We start from the raw sequence: 19,371 nt of genomic DNA, 5'->3' as shown, positions 1-19,371 counted from the left end.
TATTACAAGTGTAAAAGTCATATATAATATATGTCTGCACATCTTTTTTTCTATCATCCATACAATATAAACCCTTCACATTTTCCATAAATTATTATAAATACAATTCACATTTTCCACAAATTATTATAAATACAATTCACATTTTCCACAAATTATTATAAATATAATTCACATTTTTTTTTTCTTTTTCTCCACATCCGTATGCTTATAAAAAAAAAAAAAAAATATGTATATGGAGAAAATAAAAAAGATACTTTTATAAATTAAAAAAAAAATGGAAAGAAATTTTCATGATGTAAATAGCAATAATGAAGATATAAGAAAAAGGAATTATAATGGGAACGAGCAAATGGAAATTAATAATATATATATGAATAGCAGTATGAATAATATGAACAATAATATGAATAGCAGTATGAATAATATGAACAATAATATGAATAGCAATATTAATAGCAATATGAACAGTTGTAATGGGCCAAATCCAAATGCCCTAGAAAATATGAAATATAACCAAAATATATTCAATGAAAATGATATAAATCTTTATAAATATAATTTAATGTTAAAAAGAAATAATTTAGGTATTCAGGATAATAGGAAAAATATCAACAACATTATTACACAGATAAACAACATTACCCCTAATAATAATAAAAATAATAAAAATAATAAAAATAATAATAATAATAATAATAACAATAATAATAACAATAATAATAACAATAATAATAACAATAATAATAATAATAATAACAACTTAATAAATGGCGATTTTTATAACAATTCAGGTACCTATAATACAGTAAATTTGAGTAACCCAAATTATATGCAAAACCCAAATGTACATTTAAATGAATGTGAAAATGTTATTTATAAAAATTCCAAACAATTAAATAATACAATACATTGTCATAATGACAATAATATGAACAATACATATTTAAATAAAAACTTATATGAAAATTCAGATATCCAAAATAATATCCACTTTTCTAATTATACTAGAAATATAAATACTGAAAATAAATATCCATATAACCCTTTGAATAATGATAACCATACAATTGTTCAATTTCAAATGGATAATTATATGGATGAAGATGATGATAATAATAATGAAACCAAACAAGTGATAAGAAATATAAACACACACAACAATAATAATTTGACACATATAAGAGAAAGAGAAATTATGAACAGTGCATGTAATAATAACTTAGTAAAAGCCCATGAAGAAAATTTTTTAAATTCAAACCAAAATATGGTAAATAATAAAATAAAGATAAACCAAGGAAATCAAAATTTAAATAATGATAATATAACAAATAAAATACATTTTATAAATAATTCATTAAATGAAAATATTGGAAATAATAATTATAATAGTAGTAGTATCGGTCATGTAATAAAAAGTCAAGACGATAAAGGAATGCAAAATTATATGAACGTTCATGAAAATCAATATATAAATAATAATGGTATATATGGAAATAGTAATGATCATTTAAGTAGTAATTTATTTAATAATAATTTATATTTTCCAAATATGCAAATTAATAATAAAATTGAAATAAATGGAAAAAATAATAAACTTGATAATAAAATAAATGAATTAAATAATACTACCCCAAATAACTATGACTCACTAATTAAAGTAGGAATAAAACATATTAATGGAAATAAAAATTCCACAGAACTAAAAAATAATTCGAACTTAAATAAAATAAATTTAAATGGTTCGAGTGCATTATGCTCACCAATAAATGGTAATAAAAATAATATAAAATTTTCCAAATGTGTAAAAGAAAATAATGATTATATTGTAATTTCGACAAATAACAATAATTTTAGAAATATTGCAAATAATAACAATTTTGAAAACATAAAAAATATTCCCAATATTGTTAATAGTTCTGATATTATTAATACTGATAATACTGATGAAAATGAATATTTAAATAATATTGAATCTATTGGGAATGTTGAAAGCAATTCATTATTGGTTCGTAAAAAAAAAGTCAATATTAATAATAAGTTTCCTTTAAATATTTACATAAATAATAATAGCAATAGCAATAGCAACAAGAGCAATAGTAACAATAGCAACAAGAGCAATAGCAATAAGGATATTGAAAATAGTAGTGATAGTAGTAATGATCATATAATTCTGACCAATAATCATACACATTCTAGTGTTAATGATAAAATAATTGAGCTTTCAAATGTGACCAATACTAACAAAATAAATTTTAATAATACCATAAACACGATAAATCATTTTTCCAAAAATAATAACCAAAGAAGCTTTAGCAATAGTAGTAATAGCAGTCGCAATAATAACACTATACAAATTATTGAGTGTGAATCTAAAAAAGGTCATGCTAATTTTAACAACATTCGAAGAAATAAAATCGTGAATAATGCCAATGCTGCTACTACTACTAATAATAATATAGAATCGTATGACAATAATAATAACAATATAGAATCGTATGACAATAATAACAATATAGAATCGTATGACAATAATAACAATATAGAATCGTATGACAATAATAATAATTCCTTTCCATATGCAAAATATATCATAAATAATTCGCTAAAAATGAAAAACATAGGCCATAATAATAGCAATGGAAAAAATTTTAATAATAATGGAATGTATGTAGAAAATGTTAATATACATGAAAAAGATGGTAAGTTATATAATAATTTGAGCAATTTTCATAATAATTTAAATATTAATAATTCACAAAATTTAAGAAAAATAGATAATAATAACAATTATATACATGGTTATAATACCTTTTCAAATAATGGTAATAATGCCTTTTCAAATAATGGTAATAATGCCTTTTCAAATAATGGTAATAATACCTTTTCAAATAATGGTAATAATATATATAATAGTATAAACCCAAACAATAATGGATATTTAAAACAAAAAAATAAAGAAATTATAATGAATAATCAAAATGATAGAACAAATTTAAATAATGATGTATTTATAAACTTAGACAATTCAGCAAATACGCCACTATCAAATTCTGCAGCATTGGGGACCATTTCAAATTCTTCAACATTTGGGACAGTTTCAAATTTCCATTTAAATAATCTTCAAAATAATTCTAACTCAATAAATGCAGATATCCTTATTAATAATGGAATCAACCCTAATCATATACCAAATATAATAAATAACGGAAATAAACATAATCCGAATTATATGACAAAGGGTTTGCGAAATGGTAACAATAATAATAATAACAATAATAATAATCATAATCATAATCATAATCATAATCATAATCATAATAATAATAATAATCATAATAATAATCATAATAATAATATATTAATAAGCGATGTAGCGAATATAAATTCTCAAAAAACAGGGAAACATGTAAATAATTTTATTAACAATTTAACTAATAATAGCGGTTTTAATTTATATAATAATATAGATATGAGTATAAATAAAAATGCAGAAAATAATAATGGAAATATCGGAAATGTCGGAAATGTCGGAAATATTAATAAAATGTATCCAATGCATACAAATATAAATACCGATTTAAAAAATACAATAAATAATTTAAATGATAATAACAAATCAATGTCAATAAAATCATCAATAACAAATTTTCCTCCCATGCATCAAACGCCAAATAATTATGATATAAAAAAATATGTATATGCATCAAATATAAATAAAAATATGGATGGGTATTCTCCTAAATTATTAGAATATTCTTTAAAAAATGATAATGTAAAAGGAATAAATTATAATATAAAAGATAGATCTTTAACAGATGAAAATGTAATAAATGTTATGAGAAGAAATGGAATGAATGACCATTTTGTAAATAAAAATATGGTACATAATTTACCAAACAATGGAAATGAAATTGAAAATATAACAAACTTACAAATAATAAATAACAATATTCCAATTAGTCGTTCTAGTGATATAAATAAATATAAAAACGAATTATTAAATAATTTAAATGATTTCTCAAATAGAAATGATGGTGACAGTTTAATTCTAAATCGTGAACATCCAGAAATGTTCGGTGACAGAAATGGTAGAAATTTTTACAACATGAATGCGAATGCGAATGTGAATGTGAATGTAAATATGGGTCCGAATGTGGGTCCGAATGTGAATGCGAATATGAATGCGAATATGGGTCCGAATATGGGTCCAAATTGTGGAAATAACATTTCAGTCAATGCCATGCAAAGCAATGTGGCGCTAAGTGGGAATTATGATTTATTGAAAATTATGAACATGGCTAATGATGACAATAAAATAAACTCAATAGATGTAAAAAATAATTTAAGCAATTTAAAAAATATGGATAATTTTCAAAATAAAATTCAATTAAGACAAAAAACACATGCATGTTCAGAAAATGGAGGTCTCAATAACAGAGCAAGAAATAATAGTGCAGGCATGAATAATCGAACTAATTCCAATTTAAGTGGAGTGTTAAATATCGGAAATATTAATTATAATAAATTTTATGATACAACACAACGAAATCCATGTATCCAAACAAATAATAGTCGGCAAAATCATCCAAATATAAACCATCCAAATATAAATCATCCAAATATAAACCATCCAAATATAAATGGGGCATCTATAAATGGGGCATCTATAAATGGGGCATCCATAAATGGGGCATCCATAAATGGAGCATCCATAAATGATACTTCGATTATGTATCCAAAGGTAAATCATTTAAGTGGTAATATGAATAGAAGCAATTTAAATGTTAATGAAGTTGGAAATAATAATAAAATACATTTATTAAATAATAATGTAGCTAAACAAACAATTGACGGGTTAATATTAATGCGAAATAAATGTGCATCTAACGATATAAAATATTTTCAAAATGAATATGAAAATGGAATGAATAAAATAGGGCATGCTTCTAGTAATGGTAATAATAAAATAGGAAAATATGAATTAAATTTAAAAAATAAAGGCACATTATCTCGATCCAATACTGCTGAATTTCCTCCACTTTTTAATAAAAATGAATATTTATATCACACTCAAAATAACAATAATAACAAATATCCTGACATGTATAATCATGTCGAAAATCACAAAAATCAAATAATTAGTCCAAACAATAATGGATATGTGAAAAATGGAATTAATAATATAAACAAAAATAATTTATTTAAGGTGGAAAATGTAAATAGGATAAATAATAATAATAATAATAATATTGCCTATAAAGGAAATTATACCAATGTGATCAAACACAATGGAGGACCTAATATAGATGCAGAAATGAATAGCAGTGCTAAGGATTCTAGCAATCTAGCCAACCCAGCCAATCTAGCCAACCCAGCCAATCTAGCCAATCCGGCCAATCTAGCCAATTATAATGATCTAAGAAAAAATGGTTACCAAATCCTTAGCGATAATAATAGAGGATTTAATGAAAGTGAAAAAGGAAGCCCATCAAATTATGTTTTTGAAAATAATGAAAGAATTCGAAATTGTATATATGATGTCGAATCAGATAAACTAGTAAAAAATGAAAATGATAAAAAAAATAATAGAGTATTAGATTATATGAATAATAATTTTAATAATGGTTATAATACAATAATTGAAAATTATAATAGAAACAATTTTGCTAAATATGAATTTAATAAAATAATGAATATAATATCAAAAGGAGATTTAAACAATTCTTTAAATTTAAAAAATCTAACTAATATTAATAAAAACTTTAACATTCTAATGAATAATTTGGATTCACAAAATGGAGGAAATTATATAAATCAGGACCCTAAAGGAAAATGTAATATTAATTTTGGTGACAATAATAATAAAGGTAGTTATAATAATGGAAATAATATTATGGAAATAAATATGCATAACAAAAATAACAAAAAAAATAATATGATAGTTGAAAATATAAATTTAGATGATCTTGCTTTCAAGATGCAAATGCAAAAAAATGGATATATAAATAATGATAATAATATATCTGGAATTTCAGATATGGCAAATTATGCTAATCAAGATAATTTGATGTATATTGTAAATCGCAATAATAACATTTTAATGAAAAATGGAAATAACGCAAATGGAAAAGTAGGATATATAAATAATACACCATTAAATAGTGATGGAATTATAGGATTAAATAGTCATATAAATTTTAACACAATACATAATAATAATAATATGAAAAATAACATGAAAAATATTAATAACAACAATGTAGATAATTTAATTATTAACAATATCTCACAAGGAACGAATAATAAGGATCAGTCAAAATTTAACATGAATCCACATTTTCAGGAAATAAAAAATGGATACCAAAAAATAGGAAATAAAAGAAAACAAATAGAAACTTCAAAAACAATTGATTTATCAAATATTGATGGAAATCAATTTTTAAATAATGGAAAAAAAAATGTAAGAAAAAAAAAAAAAGAAAGTGTTAATACATCATCTGGATCATCTGGTAATGATATTTTATTGTCAAACTCAAAAAATAAAATACTTGGAAAAATTTCACAAAATATTACAAAATTACCAATTAATATGAATAATTCTGAATTAGATAAAAATCAACCATCACCTCACATATCCCTTGATAATAATAATAATAATAACTTACTAAATTGTGGAACAGCATCTAAACAATTTATTGAACAACAGTTAACAAATTCAGAAGCAAATCTATTAAATAATAACATAAAGGGAAATATGTATAATAGTGACATAGGAAAATCAGAAAATATGCAAATAGTTGATCATAATAATAATAATAATTATATAATTCATAATAATAATTATAATAATACTATTGGAACTATCAATTACACAGCTCTCACAGGAAATAATGTTTCTATGAATGGAAATTTGAAAAATAACAATAATAATATAATTTACAAAGAAAATGGTTCTGGAAACAATAAAAATAATGCATCTAATACAAAAGATATGAACATAATGATGATGGGTTCTGGTAACGAATTTTATCATAAAATAAAAACATCTGATAATGATGTAAATACATGGAATAATAAAAATGGTGCTATGGCCAGAAAAAATGATCAATATCAATTTTCTTCATATTATAATAATGTGAAATTGAATGAAGTTGAAAATGGACAAAAGGTTTATCATCAAGATGGGTCATTTCCAAATATAAAAATATCAGAAAATTCAGTAACAGAATCAACTATCTCAGATTATAAAAATGAAGAAAATGATTTAAAAGAAAACCAAGCTCAAAAATCATTCGAATGTATAGATAAGCATATAGCCAATTATGAAAATTTAATTACTAATATTTCTTTTATTAATGATAAAGGAAATAAAGAAATAAAAAAAGAAAATGATAAAATATATAATGGAGCTATGAATTCTATTCCTACTAACATAAATATAGAAAATTCAACAGAAAAAAAAAATGCTATTGAATATGGTTCTACATCTATTTGTAAAAATATAAATGAATTATTTGATAATAAGCCAGAAAATGAAAAAATAAACACAAAATCAAATGCTGATATAAATATATCCAACTTATCAAATAATATGTTACTCCAAAGTAATAACAAAACTGAAACTGTAATAAACAATTTAACTATTAAGGAAAACAAACAAAATACAAATTTATTAAATGTGCCACAACATTCAAATGAAGCAAATAAGCCGGAGGATAATCTCAATTGTGAAAAAAAAGAAGATGAAAAAAAAGTTGAAAAAAAAGAAGTTGAAAAAAAAGAAGTTGAAGTTGAAGTTGAAAGGGGAGATGAAAAAGGGTTTGAAAACGAATTTGAAGAAAGCGAATTCGAAGATAATATTAACAAACACGCTTTTTTCAAAAATAAAAAACAATATGAAACATTTATAATGTTTAATGATATAAATGTTGGTAAGGATAATATAAATTTATTCATGTCAATGAATATTTCATCATATAATAAAAGTTGTAGAAAACAGAATGAAGCATATAACTTATATTTAAAAAATGAAGAAGGAAATAAAATTGAAAATGTAAATACATCAAATATACAAAATGATAATCCTGTTATATTATATAATTATCTCACTTCTGAAAAATGTGATTTAATTAATGATAAAATAAATGGACAAATCTTAGAAAAATTTATTGGAAAAAAAATAGAATCCAACGAAAATATAAATACAAGTGAAAATGAAATCATAAAAAATAATATGTTAAGAAGTTTATTAAGTATAAATTCTAAGGAAGAAATTAAAAAAATCATAGAAAATAAAATATTTGGAAAAAATAATGAAAATAAAAAAATTGTTTTTAGTGTTGTTAAACAAATTGATGATGCAAAATTTTTGTATATATTAAAAATTATATTAAAAGAACAAAATATAAATTGCAATCAAAATAAAATAAAAGTTTTAAAAGTACAAAAAAAAAAAATTCTTTATAAAACATTTTATCAAAAAGGTAAGTTAATAAAATAAATATATTTTCCTCAAATTATGATAGATCCATACTAGTTTTTTTTTTTTTTTTTTTTTTTCACATAATATATTCGAGGACAAGAAATTAACAATTATATAACCATAAACCTTATGTTATTTATTTGTTTATTTGTTTATTTATTTTATTATTTTATTTTTTTTTTTTTTTTAAGATAATAAATCAAAAGCTTTGACCCTTGAATACTTTCTTAAACCAGATCACAATGCTATAGGGGAAATGAACTGGTAAATTATTTTTTCTCAATTTGTGCAAGTTTGTACATATGTTATTGGATTTAAACCATATAATTACCTATCTACATCTTCACACACACACACACATACATACATATATATATATATATATATAGAGAGAGAGAGAGAGAGTTATTCATTTGTGTGCACATCATAATTTATGCAAAATAAATAATCAAATAATTAAATAAATTTTCTTAATTTGTTTGCCTCAGCTTAGTGAGATCTGAAGAATGCTTACTTGAAAGTGATCGAGAAAAGAGAAACATTGAAAAAATAATAAATGCAAATTTTGAAATAACAACAACAACTGTATCTATGGCTACTCCTACAATTATCAACTTATTTAAGAATGACTACATGTAAGGGAATGTATATATGTATATGTATATATATATGAATTAGCTTTTTTGTGTTAATATTATTATATTGCTTCTTCTTTTTTTTTTATAAAAGGTTGCAAAACTCGTATTATTGCGATATCTGGTCTTTTTATCTTTGCCTAAATAACCAGTTTAATGCTACTATCGAATTTCACCAAAATATGGTAATTATAAAAAAGGGAACATTGCATGACATATGTGTAAGTATGATATATCTTTTATAAAAAAAAATTTCATCCTTTTTAATTATACAGAATAAAACCAATGGAAATAAATTGTATAAACTGAGCATACGGGCACATTGTGAAAATTACGAGACATTTTTTGAGAATTTTATAGAATTTTTGGTTTAATTTTTTTCTTTTTTATTGTTTTGTCTTTTTTTTTTGTTAAGATAAATGTGTTAATTTAGATGAAAAAAAAAAATTAACTCATTCTATGTTTGTATTTAAAATAGTTGTATATTCCACAATATATTAGTGTTTGGAATTGTCAGAATAATAAATATTTATGTTTTAATATATTTTTTAATAAACACGAAATCTATGAAAAACCCAACATAAAAATCGTATAAAATGATAAATAATTATTATAATGTAGTTTAACTCATATATAAACTTTTGTTAATATATTTGGAAAAGACATTACATATCCACATAAATATCATGTATATATAGTTATTACTTTATTTTGTTTGCTTAAAACATATCAAAATATAAAATAATTTTGTTAAAACTGTTTTTTAATCTCCACTAATTTATATATAATGAATATAAATTAATTATTATAATAAATTCATTTCTATTTGTACAAAAATTATAATTTTTATTATATATGCATACATATATATATACTAATTCGTTTTAAACAAATATATTTTTCTATACCTTATAATTTCAAGTTTTTATTATATTTTACATTCATAAAATATTTGTATTTTTTCAATATTATTATTAACTTGCTATTTTAAAAAAAATGGCAACAAGTCCTATTATATATCTTTAAAATGTTGTTATTTTTTATATAGGTAAATAAATAATAAAGAATTAAGCCTATTAATAAAATTATAATAATTGAAATACATTATTACCTTTAAATAATAAAAATTATTTATGAAATTTTTAATAAACTCATTTTTTAAACAAATATTTTTAATACATTCTTTTAGCGCTATAATATTCCTGTTTTTATAGAACAATAATAAATTTAAATGGCGGAAAATATTCATACATACATACTACATATATATATATATATATATATTTTTTTTTTTTTTTTTTTTAATTTCCCATATACTAAAATAAATATTATTATATAATGCATGCTGATAGAGCCATAGGGGTTTATAGGTATATACAATTTTTTTCCCTTTCATGTTTTTTATGTATTTATTATTTGGCATATAATAGGTGGCATATATACTATGCATATAATATTATTATGCATATAATATTATTATGCATATAATATTATTATGCATATATATTATTATGCTTATATATTATTATGCTTATATATTATTATGCTTATATATTATTATGCTTATATATATATATTTTTTTTTTTCTTAATATTTTTATATACATAAAAAAGATATAAATTATTTATATATTAAATGTTGACAATATATAATGTAAAATATGAATAAATAATTTTTTTCAATTGAAAATAAAAATTTTATTTATTAATTATAAGCAAATAAAAATTTTCCTTTAAAATTTAAAATCAAATTTAAGATAGCTTTCCCAATTTAAAACAAAGCTTTGAAACTTTTATAACATTATCACTTAAATACGTTTTTCTTAAAAATGGTAAAAAAAAAAAAAAAACTTATACATAATAATGTGATTAAATAAAAAATTTATCAATCTTAATTTAAACTCTTTGAACTATATAACATGTTAAAATAATTGTGTTTTTTTTTTTTTTTTTTTTTTTAGGGATCAATTAAAACATTCAGATTAAAACAAAGACTTGGAAAATGCAAGAAGCAAAATAGGCCTGTACCTCACTGGTATAGATTGAGAAAAGATACTAAAATAAGGTAATATTAATATATAATTTTAATAAAAAAAAAATGCATATATATATCCAGAGTTGCTATATCGATTATAGTATTAAGTTATCGTAGATTGGATATGTTGCATATAATGAAATGTTATATTCCCACCCTCCCCTTTGCATTTTTTACAACACTTTATAATAATACTATTTATTTTTCACCCACCTCCACATTTAGATATAACACTAAGAGAAGACACTGGAGAAGAACCAAATTAGGATTATAAATATTCAACTCACTATTTTTATAATATCCTAATAAATATGATTTTGAATAAACATATCATGTTAGTGGAAATTTTACAGAACCAATAAAAACAAATACAAAAAATGGAAAAATAATAAGGCCTTTAATACTACTTAGTACTATGCATATTGTATGTATTTTTTTTTTTAATTATGTGTATAATATGCAAAAATAAATATTAATGTCTCGTTTTATCAATTAAATTAATAAACTTATATATTACGTATAAATAAGAAACATATAATTTAAAGAAAAATAGTAAACTTTTTTATTTGCGCATGTATATGCGACTACTTAAAAATACTGCAAATAAAAATGTAAAGAATTCACACTTATTGGTTTTATAAATGAACAAGGATATATTTAATTGTTATTACGCTTTTCCTTTATGTTTACCTATAATATATAATTCTTTATGCTCTTGTATAATAAAAATATACAAAAGATAACTTTTGTTGTGTGCTTAGGTAGCGCAGTTTGTTACTTGTAATGTCCTTATATCGAATATTTAAAAAAAAAAAAAAAAAAAAAAACAATAATCTCGTGATTTGTATATAATTATGTAAATATATAAATTATATGTATTGCATATATACTATATTTCTATTTTTATCTTTTATACATGTAAGGAAAATAGGGAAATATAAAAAATTATAATATCCCCATCATTTATAATTGTAGCAATGGGGATTGTAACAATAAAAAAAATAAATAATAATATAAATAATAATATAAATAATAATATAAAAAATACATACAATTTATTGTGGAATAAAAATATATATATTTTTTGTTTTATATGATAAAATTTTCATGAAAAATGTTATTATATGTCCATGTAAAAAATAAAAAAAAAATGGTACTATTTGTGCAATGATTGAACAGACACAAATACCTATTAAAAATTTAATTTGAAGATAAACGAAATATTTAAGAATATTATTTTTATTTTGAACTTTCAATAGTTTGTCAAATTATGTTTTTTATATTAACCTTTAAAAAATTGTATTTTAAAGTATTTCATAATTACAATTTATAAAAATTATTTATTTTTATTTACATATTTGTATTTTTTTTGTATTGTATTTTGCACACACACAATACATAATATAATAAAATTAATTCTAATTTATTGAATAAAGACAAGATTGTTATTTTGGTGTTAATTGCATTCCCCTTTTGTTCTAAAAAATAATAATTTTATTTTATTTTATTTCATTTATTTCATTTTTATGGTTTTTGTTTGTCTAAATTTTTTTTAATTACATTTTTTGTATAACTTGTGTAATTCTTAATTTGTTGTTTTTTTTGCAAAATAAAATAATTGAAAAAGAAATGGATAACATTACGGTTAACATAAATAATAGTAATGACTTTAATGAAATTATACATGAAATAAAATCAAAACAACTTTACAATGAAAGTAGAAAAGATTCAAAAATAGCAAAATTAAAATTAACCACACAAAAGGTTAATGGTAGTGATAATGATGATATAAAGATGATAAATGAATTCGAGGCATATATGAATAAAAGAGTTCCTAATAAAAATAAAAATAAAAAAGAAACAACTCTACACAAATTAAAAAGTGAGCAAAGTTTAAAGAAACGGAATTTGTCAGATACCCCAATTTTCCCACGTATTACTTCATTAATTTTAGATCATGAAAAAGACAACAGTAATTCAGATTATTCTTATAAAACAAAAAATACAAAAGATTATAAAATAAATAAATATGTTTCTAATAATAAATTTGAGAAAAGTAGCATATATGATATTTATGCGAAAACATTGAAAAAACTTTCAATTGAAGGAGAAAATAATGAAGAAAGTTATTACAATGATAATAGTAATATAACCCAAGAAAAAATAAATAAAAATAAATCAGATATGCATACTAATGATTCGGATACATCATTACATAATTCCACTTCAATATATGAAAACCCAAATTCGAGTATTGAAAAAAATAGGAACTATCTAAAAGAAAAAGCTATACGAAATAAAGATAGAAATATAAAAGGACGAAAAAAAAAAAAAAGTGATTTAATTCATCGATATAATATGAATGATTCAGAGAATGTCAATTTTAATACTTCAAGGGGAAATGATACAAAAGACTCATATTACAACTCTTTTGAAAATTCAAACTTAAGTAATGAGGAATATACTTATAAAAACAGTGATAGAAGATATAAACAGAAAAACATAAACCAAAATAAAAAAGAAAATACATTTTATTATACAAATGAAGAGAGAGATAAAACTTATTCCAATAAATCATCTTTTTCTCAGGAAAATCTTAGTGTAAAAGGAAATGGAAATTATAGAAAAGGTGATGATGATAATAATAATAATAATAATAATAATAACGAAATAAATAATATACCTGAAAATGGAAATAATTTAAATGATCATAGTTCTTTATCGATTGAAAATCATAAAGATAAAAAAGAGGAAGCAAAAAATGATAATTTAATTAAAAAAAAAAAAAAAAAAAAAACCTTAAGTCATTCTGACAACCATTCCGAAAGAGACGGTTCCGCAAAATCATTAAAAATTGGTAATGAAATGAATATGTATCATTCATTAAATGATAAAATATATAAAAAGAGAAGCACAATATATTCGAAAGAGAGTTTAAAATATGATAAATCCGACATTACTACAACTGATTCAGAATATTATATGAATGATAAATATCAAAAATATATTAAAAAACAAATACCTTCTATTGAAGATGATTATAAACACAAAGAAAAATTATTAAAAATCGTAAATAGTAAAAATATTTTAAGTATTAGGAAAATTCTAATAATAATGAGAGAATTTTATATTGGATTTATAGGATTACAGCTTATTTATTTTATAACATATCTTTTGTTTGGAAATAATAGTGTATATTTAATACAAATCATTTCAATATCATGTACCTTTTTTTCACTATTAGATGCTAATTATCATGGATATTTATTAAACGGATTCATTGATATGTGTATAGCAATTTTTTTAAATATAGCCATTATAGAAAATATTGCTGGTTTTATAACCTTACAATCTAACAGTGTGCTAAAAAATATAACTATATCAAATGTAGTTTTCCTCTATTTCTTTTCAATATTTTCATTTTTAAACAGCTATTTTATATATAAATTACATTCCCTTGAAAGGAAAAATATTAAATACGTTATAGAAAGCATTGAATCAAAGGTAGACAATGATATTAAAAATAAAGCATAGTTTCCACATATGAATAGTTATTAAAAGAATATATATTTTTTTAATTATTAATAAAATTGAACTTGTAAAAAAAAACATATATTTAATAATATAAATGATTAGTATTTTACATTTTCCTTTTTCTGATAATGCTTATAATTTTTTTTCATTATACATATTCTAGCATTAAAAAACAATTTTTTTTACATGTAACATCATATGTTAGAATTAATAACTAAAAACTTTGTTGTTTTATCTTGTCAAAAGTTTTTTTGTGATATTTATAACTTTATATTTTTCATTTAATAAATCAAGAATGAAAAAATTGCCTAAATTTAAAAAATATATATTTTTGGGCACAAAACTTTTTAAATAGTAAAAAAAAATCAAATAACTTGAATATTTGTTCTCATTATATCGTTTTTTTTTTTTTCTGTTCCTATCTTACGTTTTTAAAAATAACATTTATCAATATTATATAAAATAGGTGAATATATAACCCAGTATTAAAAAAAGTGCATAGAATTTTCCATTCTTAATATATAGTAAATAATTGTTGAAAAAAAAGCATTAAGGTTGATTATTTGATATATGCTTCCATCTAAACAAATAATAGTACTTTTATTATAAAGTTCAAATATTTTATCTTTTACCAATGTGCATATGAAAATTTTATTCATATACGGACGGAATTTAATTTACACATTTTCCCATATAATATTTTATTCTATTTTTTGAAAAAAAAAATTATTCAATAAATAAAAAACATATAAGTGAACCTTGTTTTAAAACATATATATATTATTGTTGTCTTATATGTTAAAATGTAATTTCTTTTTTTTTGTCTAATAACCATAAAAATATAAACCTCAAAATAAAAAATTAATTAATTTTATTTCAAAAAGAAATTATAACTTTTTATACAAGGGATTAATTAATATATAGTGTGCAAAAAAGGCAAATTCCACATTTCCGTCTATATGGAACGCATTAAAATATGTGTAACCTATACGAGAATAATAAATAATATATATTATACATATTACATACCTAAGTGTATTTAACATAAATTTACATAAAAACTTGTTTTAAATGTGAAAAGAAAATAAAAGTATCACATGTCGATGGTCATCACAATTCTGAACAAATTTATATTTTATTTTTTTTCCATAAATAGGTATTTATGTTTTAATGAACATATATTTGTTTAGTTATAAGAAAAATATATAACAAATCCTATTAAAAATATAGAGTACAGTTTCATGCTATTAAAACATATTGCAGACATGTATAAAACAGCAATCCAAAAGTATTAATTTTCACAAACTTAAATTCCTTAATTTATACTGTCTTATTGTATTTTTCAGGATATATTTGTGTTTTATATGTATAATTTTCAATAAAATGGTAAATGACAAGAACTGCATCAATTATGACAACAATTTTGATTTACTAATAAAACTATTTTGTGCTGAGTTAAAAAAAAAAGATAAAAATAAAAATGGTTTAATTACACATAAAACTTTTATTGAAGTGTTGGATATGTTCCAAATTGAATATGATACCCCTATTATAGATTATTTAATGAAATATTGTGTTGTAACTGAGGACGGTTTTATAAATTATAAAAATTTATTGCTTATTCATGATCCTTCAAAAGCACTTAAAAATATTTCCGAATGTGTACAAGAAATTTTTAATCCCCAATTTATGTATATGCAAGATAAATATGAAGATAATGATAAATATGTACAAGAAAAAAATGAAATTATAAGAAAATTATATTCTCAATGGGATAAATGCTTATTAAAGGATGATGAATTCAAAGCTAAATTAATTAATAACAATGTTGACATAACACCTGAATTCGAAAGGTCTTTATACTTATATGGTCCAAGTAGGTCTTTAAGTTTTGTAAATGTAATGAAGACATTATATATTAATAATAGTAAAAACAGAAAGAACAGAACCACATTTTTAAATAAAATGGAAGATGATAAATCGTCAAAATTAAGTGTTGATGAAAATTCACAGGAATGTTTTAAACAAATACATAGAAATCCTATAACATGGGATCAATCACGTATTAAAGATTCTGATAAGGTAGTTGAAAGCGTTGAAATTATTTCAAATCACTTAATGAATAATAATAATAACACTACAAATAAAGAAATGCTTCCAAGAGATTTTATTAATGACACAATTAAAAATATAATAAAAAAATACATAGCTAATAAAATTTCGGATTGTGAATTTTGTGAATACTTGAGTAAATTAAATATATCAGTAACGCCTGAACTAAGCAATTTAATTAAATATCATGAATTAGACAATAATGGGAAATTTAAAGATTTTGTTACAGCAATAAATAGATGTATGAAGAAAAATGTTTCTCATTGTTTAGAAAGAAATAAAGCACTGAACACAATTAAACAGGACAGTGAAAAAGGTAACTTAAATTATACCTTTAATAAATTACAAAAAAATGATTTATTGTACAGTGATATTAATAATAATTAAAATTTTTGTGATAATTTCGATAATTATTATTAAGATAAAATCTTAAACAAAACAAAAACCTTTGTAAATATTCTATATAATTTGTGGACAAATTTTGAATCGCTAATATCTTTATATACACAATGTTTGTGGCGGAACCATAAATGCCATTATAATAAAATATACGAAAAAACATAATTATGTATACGCTATATATTATTCATTGTTTATATTTTAAATATAAAAATCCTTTTATAAATATTATGTGAATCTATAATTTTATAAGTTTTTATCTTTTTGTTCAAAGTAAATAAAATGTTATGCAAACGAACCCTTCTTAATATTCCCCACATAATATTTATGTCTTTTTATTCTTTATACTAAAATTTTGTAACATTTTTTACCGAAATATTTATTCTTCTAAATATATTGGTACAACTTTTTTAACTTTGTATTTGTGCATAATTATAAACAAATATAAAAAAGGGAATTAGTACATTGAAAACTATGTATATATAATAAAACCTACTATTTTTCAATATAATTATCATGACATTTAACCATGGAAACAGGTCTATATTATGCATAAGAATTAAATTAGAAATTGTTTTATTTTATATGATTCTAAAAAATATATAAATATGCAAATATTTGGTGCTACAATTAATTTTCTTAGATCATAAAATTTATATTTCTATATTGATGTAGGAATATTATACACCTTGGATTAATGTCTAAAAATTTTTTTTGGAGTATACGAGAAAAATTGTATTTCTTATAATATTTATTGTTCAATATTTTATTTATCATTTACTCAATTGTCTACTACAAGGAATATATTAAAAATTGCATAAGTATTAAGTAAAGGATTTGTGCTTAAGTATACACATTAAATTTTGTGTATTATATTTATTAGTAATTTGCTTATGTTTTTCAAATATTTTATGGTTATTTTAAGCAGGATTCTTTTATATATTTTGTAATTTGAGACTTCAATATTATTAAGAATGGGTATACAATATTTTAATAATATAGATGTATAGTTTTAGCAAATGTTTAAATATAGTTTTTTATAAAATATAATATTATTTCATTACCTTTTAGAAAAAAATAAATACCTAGCAAGTAAAAAAACTATTGATTATTTATATGTTAAAAATTGTTATATCGTGATCATTAATGTTATACCTATTGCATAACACGATTAAAGTAAAATTAGGAAACGAAAGAATATAATATATTGATGCGATTGTGCTTATTTTTATTTAGAAAGATAATTTAATATTTTGTCTAATTTCTTAAATTCACAAGTTTAAATGATTTCATTAATATATATCATGTAAATAATAGCAATGGTTTATCTACCTTTTGTCTTTTTTAATATATTTTGAAAGATGCATCTTAGTATCATTATTAATTGTGTTATGCATTATACATTGCATTCGCGCGATTGTCAATAGTTACATAACATGTTCCACGATGGATTGACATTTTTTTAATAATATTTCAAGAATTGAATTCATTGATATTCATAAAGTAAATACGAAGTGTTCAATTCTTTACATTTCTTTAATAATGAACATAAGATGTATATTTCTAAAAATTAAAGCAATTTACACATACATATTTCATAGAGAGATCTTATATTCACCATTTTATAAATTATGGAATTTGGTAAAATATGAAAGATTTTCAAATATTATTATATTTACCATGGAAAGCAAATATATACTTCATTAGAATATAAGATAAAAATTATTTTGAATTCTATGATTATGAAGTATGAAGATAAAAACAAAATATTAAGACTTTCATGTAAATGTAAAGTTTAACAAAGTATAAGTTTTGCAATGGTTTGGATAATACAATTATAGTTTAATAACATATATATCAAATGTAATATAATATAAAGACAATCAATTCAAACACTGTTTTGTAAAATAATAAACAGAATAATATGCCCACATTTTTGAGAATTAAAAATCATTAAAAATAATAATTTTTGTTATTATCTATGTATAAAATAGCTATTAAAAACATGTCTACTAAAAAATATATAAGTCTATTATATTTGTAATCACTTATTTATATAATTATTAGTTAATATTAATAAATATTTAATATAAAAATAATAAATTATATTAATTAATATAATTAAAATATATTATATATATAAAATATAATAATCAATATTAAATATATTA

At 20.8% G+C, this 19,371-nt stretch overlaps 4 protein-coding genes across 4 annotated transcripts; all 4 read left to right on the top strand.

The window, feature by feature from the left end:
- Positions 1-277: 277 nt before the first annotated feature.
- Positions 278-9,494, top strand: PY17X_0111700 (conserved Plasmodium protein, unknown function; the record flags this gene model as incomplete). Its single annotated transcript, XM_725604.3, has 5 exons — positions 278-8,486; positions 8,677-8,749; positions 8,974-9,120; positions 9,215-9,305; positions 9,396-9,494. The coding sequence occupies 5 exons, from the start codon at positions 278-280 to the stop codon at positions 9,492-9,494; spliced, it is 8,619 nt and encodes a 2,872-aa protein (XP_730697.3).
- A 1,455-nt stretch (positions 9,495-10,949) lies between these two features.
- PY17X_0111600 (60S ribosomal protein L39, putative) lies at positions 10,950-11,429 on the top strand (the record flags this gene model as incomplete). Its single annotated transcript, XM_022957845.1, has 3 exons — positions 10,950-10,952; positions 11,082-11,185; positions 11,381-11,429. The coding sequence occupies 3 exons, from the start codon at positions 10,950-10,952 to the stop codon at positions 11,427-11,429; spliced, it is 156 nt and encodes a 51-aa protein (XP_022811263.1).
- Positions 11,430-12,784: 1,355 nt separating this feature from the next.
- On the top strand, positions 12,785-14,689 carry PY17X_0111500 (basal complex transmembrane protein 1, putative; the record flags this gene model as incomplete). Its single annotated transcript, XM_022957844.1, has 1 exon — positions 12,785-14,689. The coding sequence occupies one exon, from the start codon at positions 12,785-12,787 to the stop codon at positions 14,687-14,689; it is 1,905 nt and encodes a 634-aa protein (XP_022811262.1).
- A 1,383-nt stretch (positions 14,690-16,072) lies between these two features.
- PY17X_0111400 (conserved protein, unknown function) lies at positions 16,073-17,188 on the top strand (the record flags this gene model as incomplete). The annotated part of the gene is made up of 1 exon (XM_725774.2): positions 16,073-17,188. The coding sequence occupies one exon, from the start codon at positions 16,073-16,075 to the stop codon at positions 17,186-17,188; it is 1,116 nt and encodes a 371-aa protein (XP_730867.2).
- Between the last annotated feature and the right edge of the window lie 2,183 nt (positions 17,189-19,371).

This window comes from Plasmodium yoelii (genome assembly GCF_900002385.2).
Source record: "Plasmodium yoelii strain 17X genome assembly, chromosome: 1".
Lineage (NCBI taxonomy): Eukaryota > Apicomplexa > Aconoidasida > Haemosporida > Plasmodiidae > Plasmodium > Plasmodium yoelii.
This window is presented reverse-complemented; position numbering and strand designations above follow the sequence as displayed.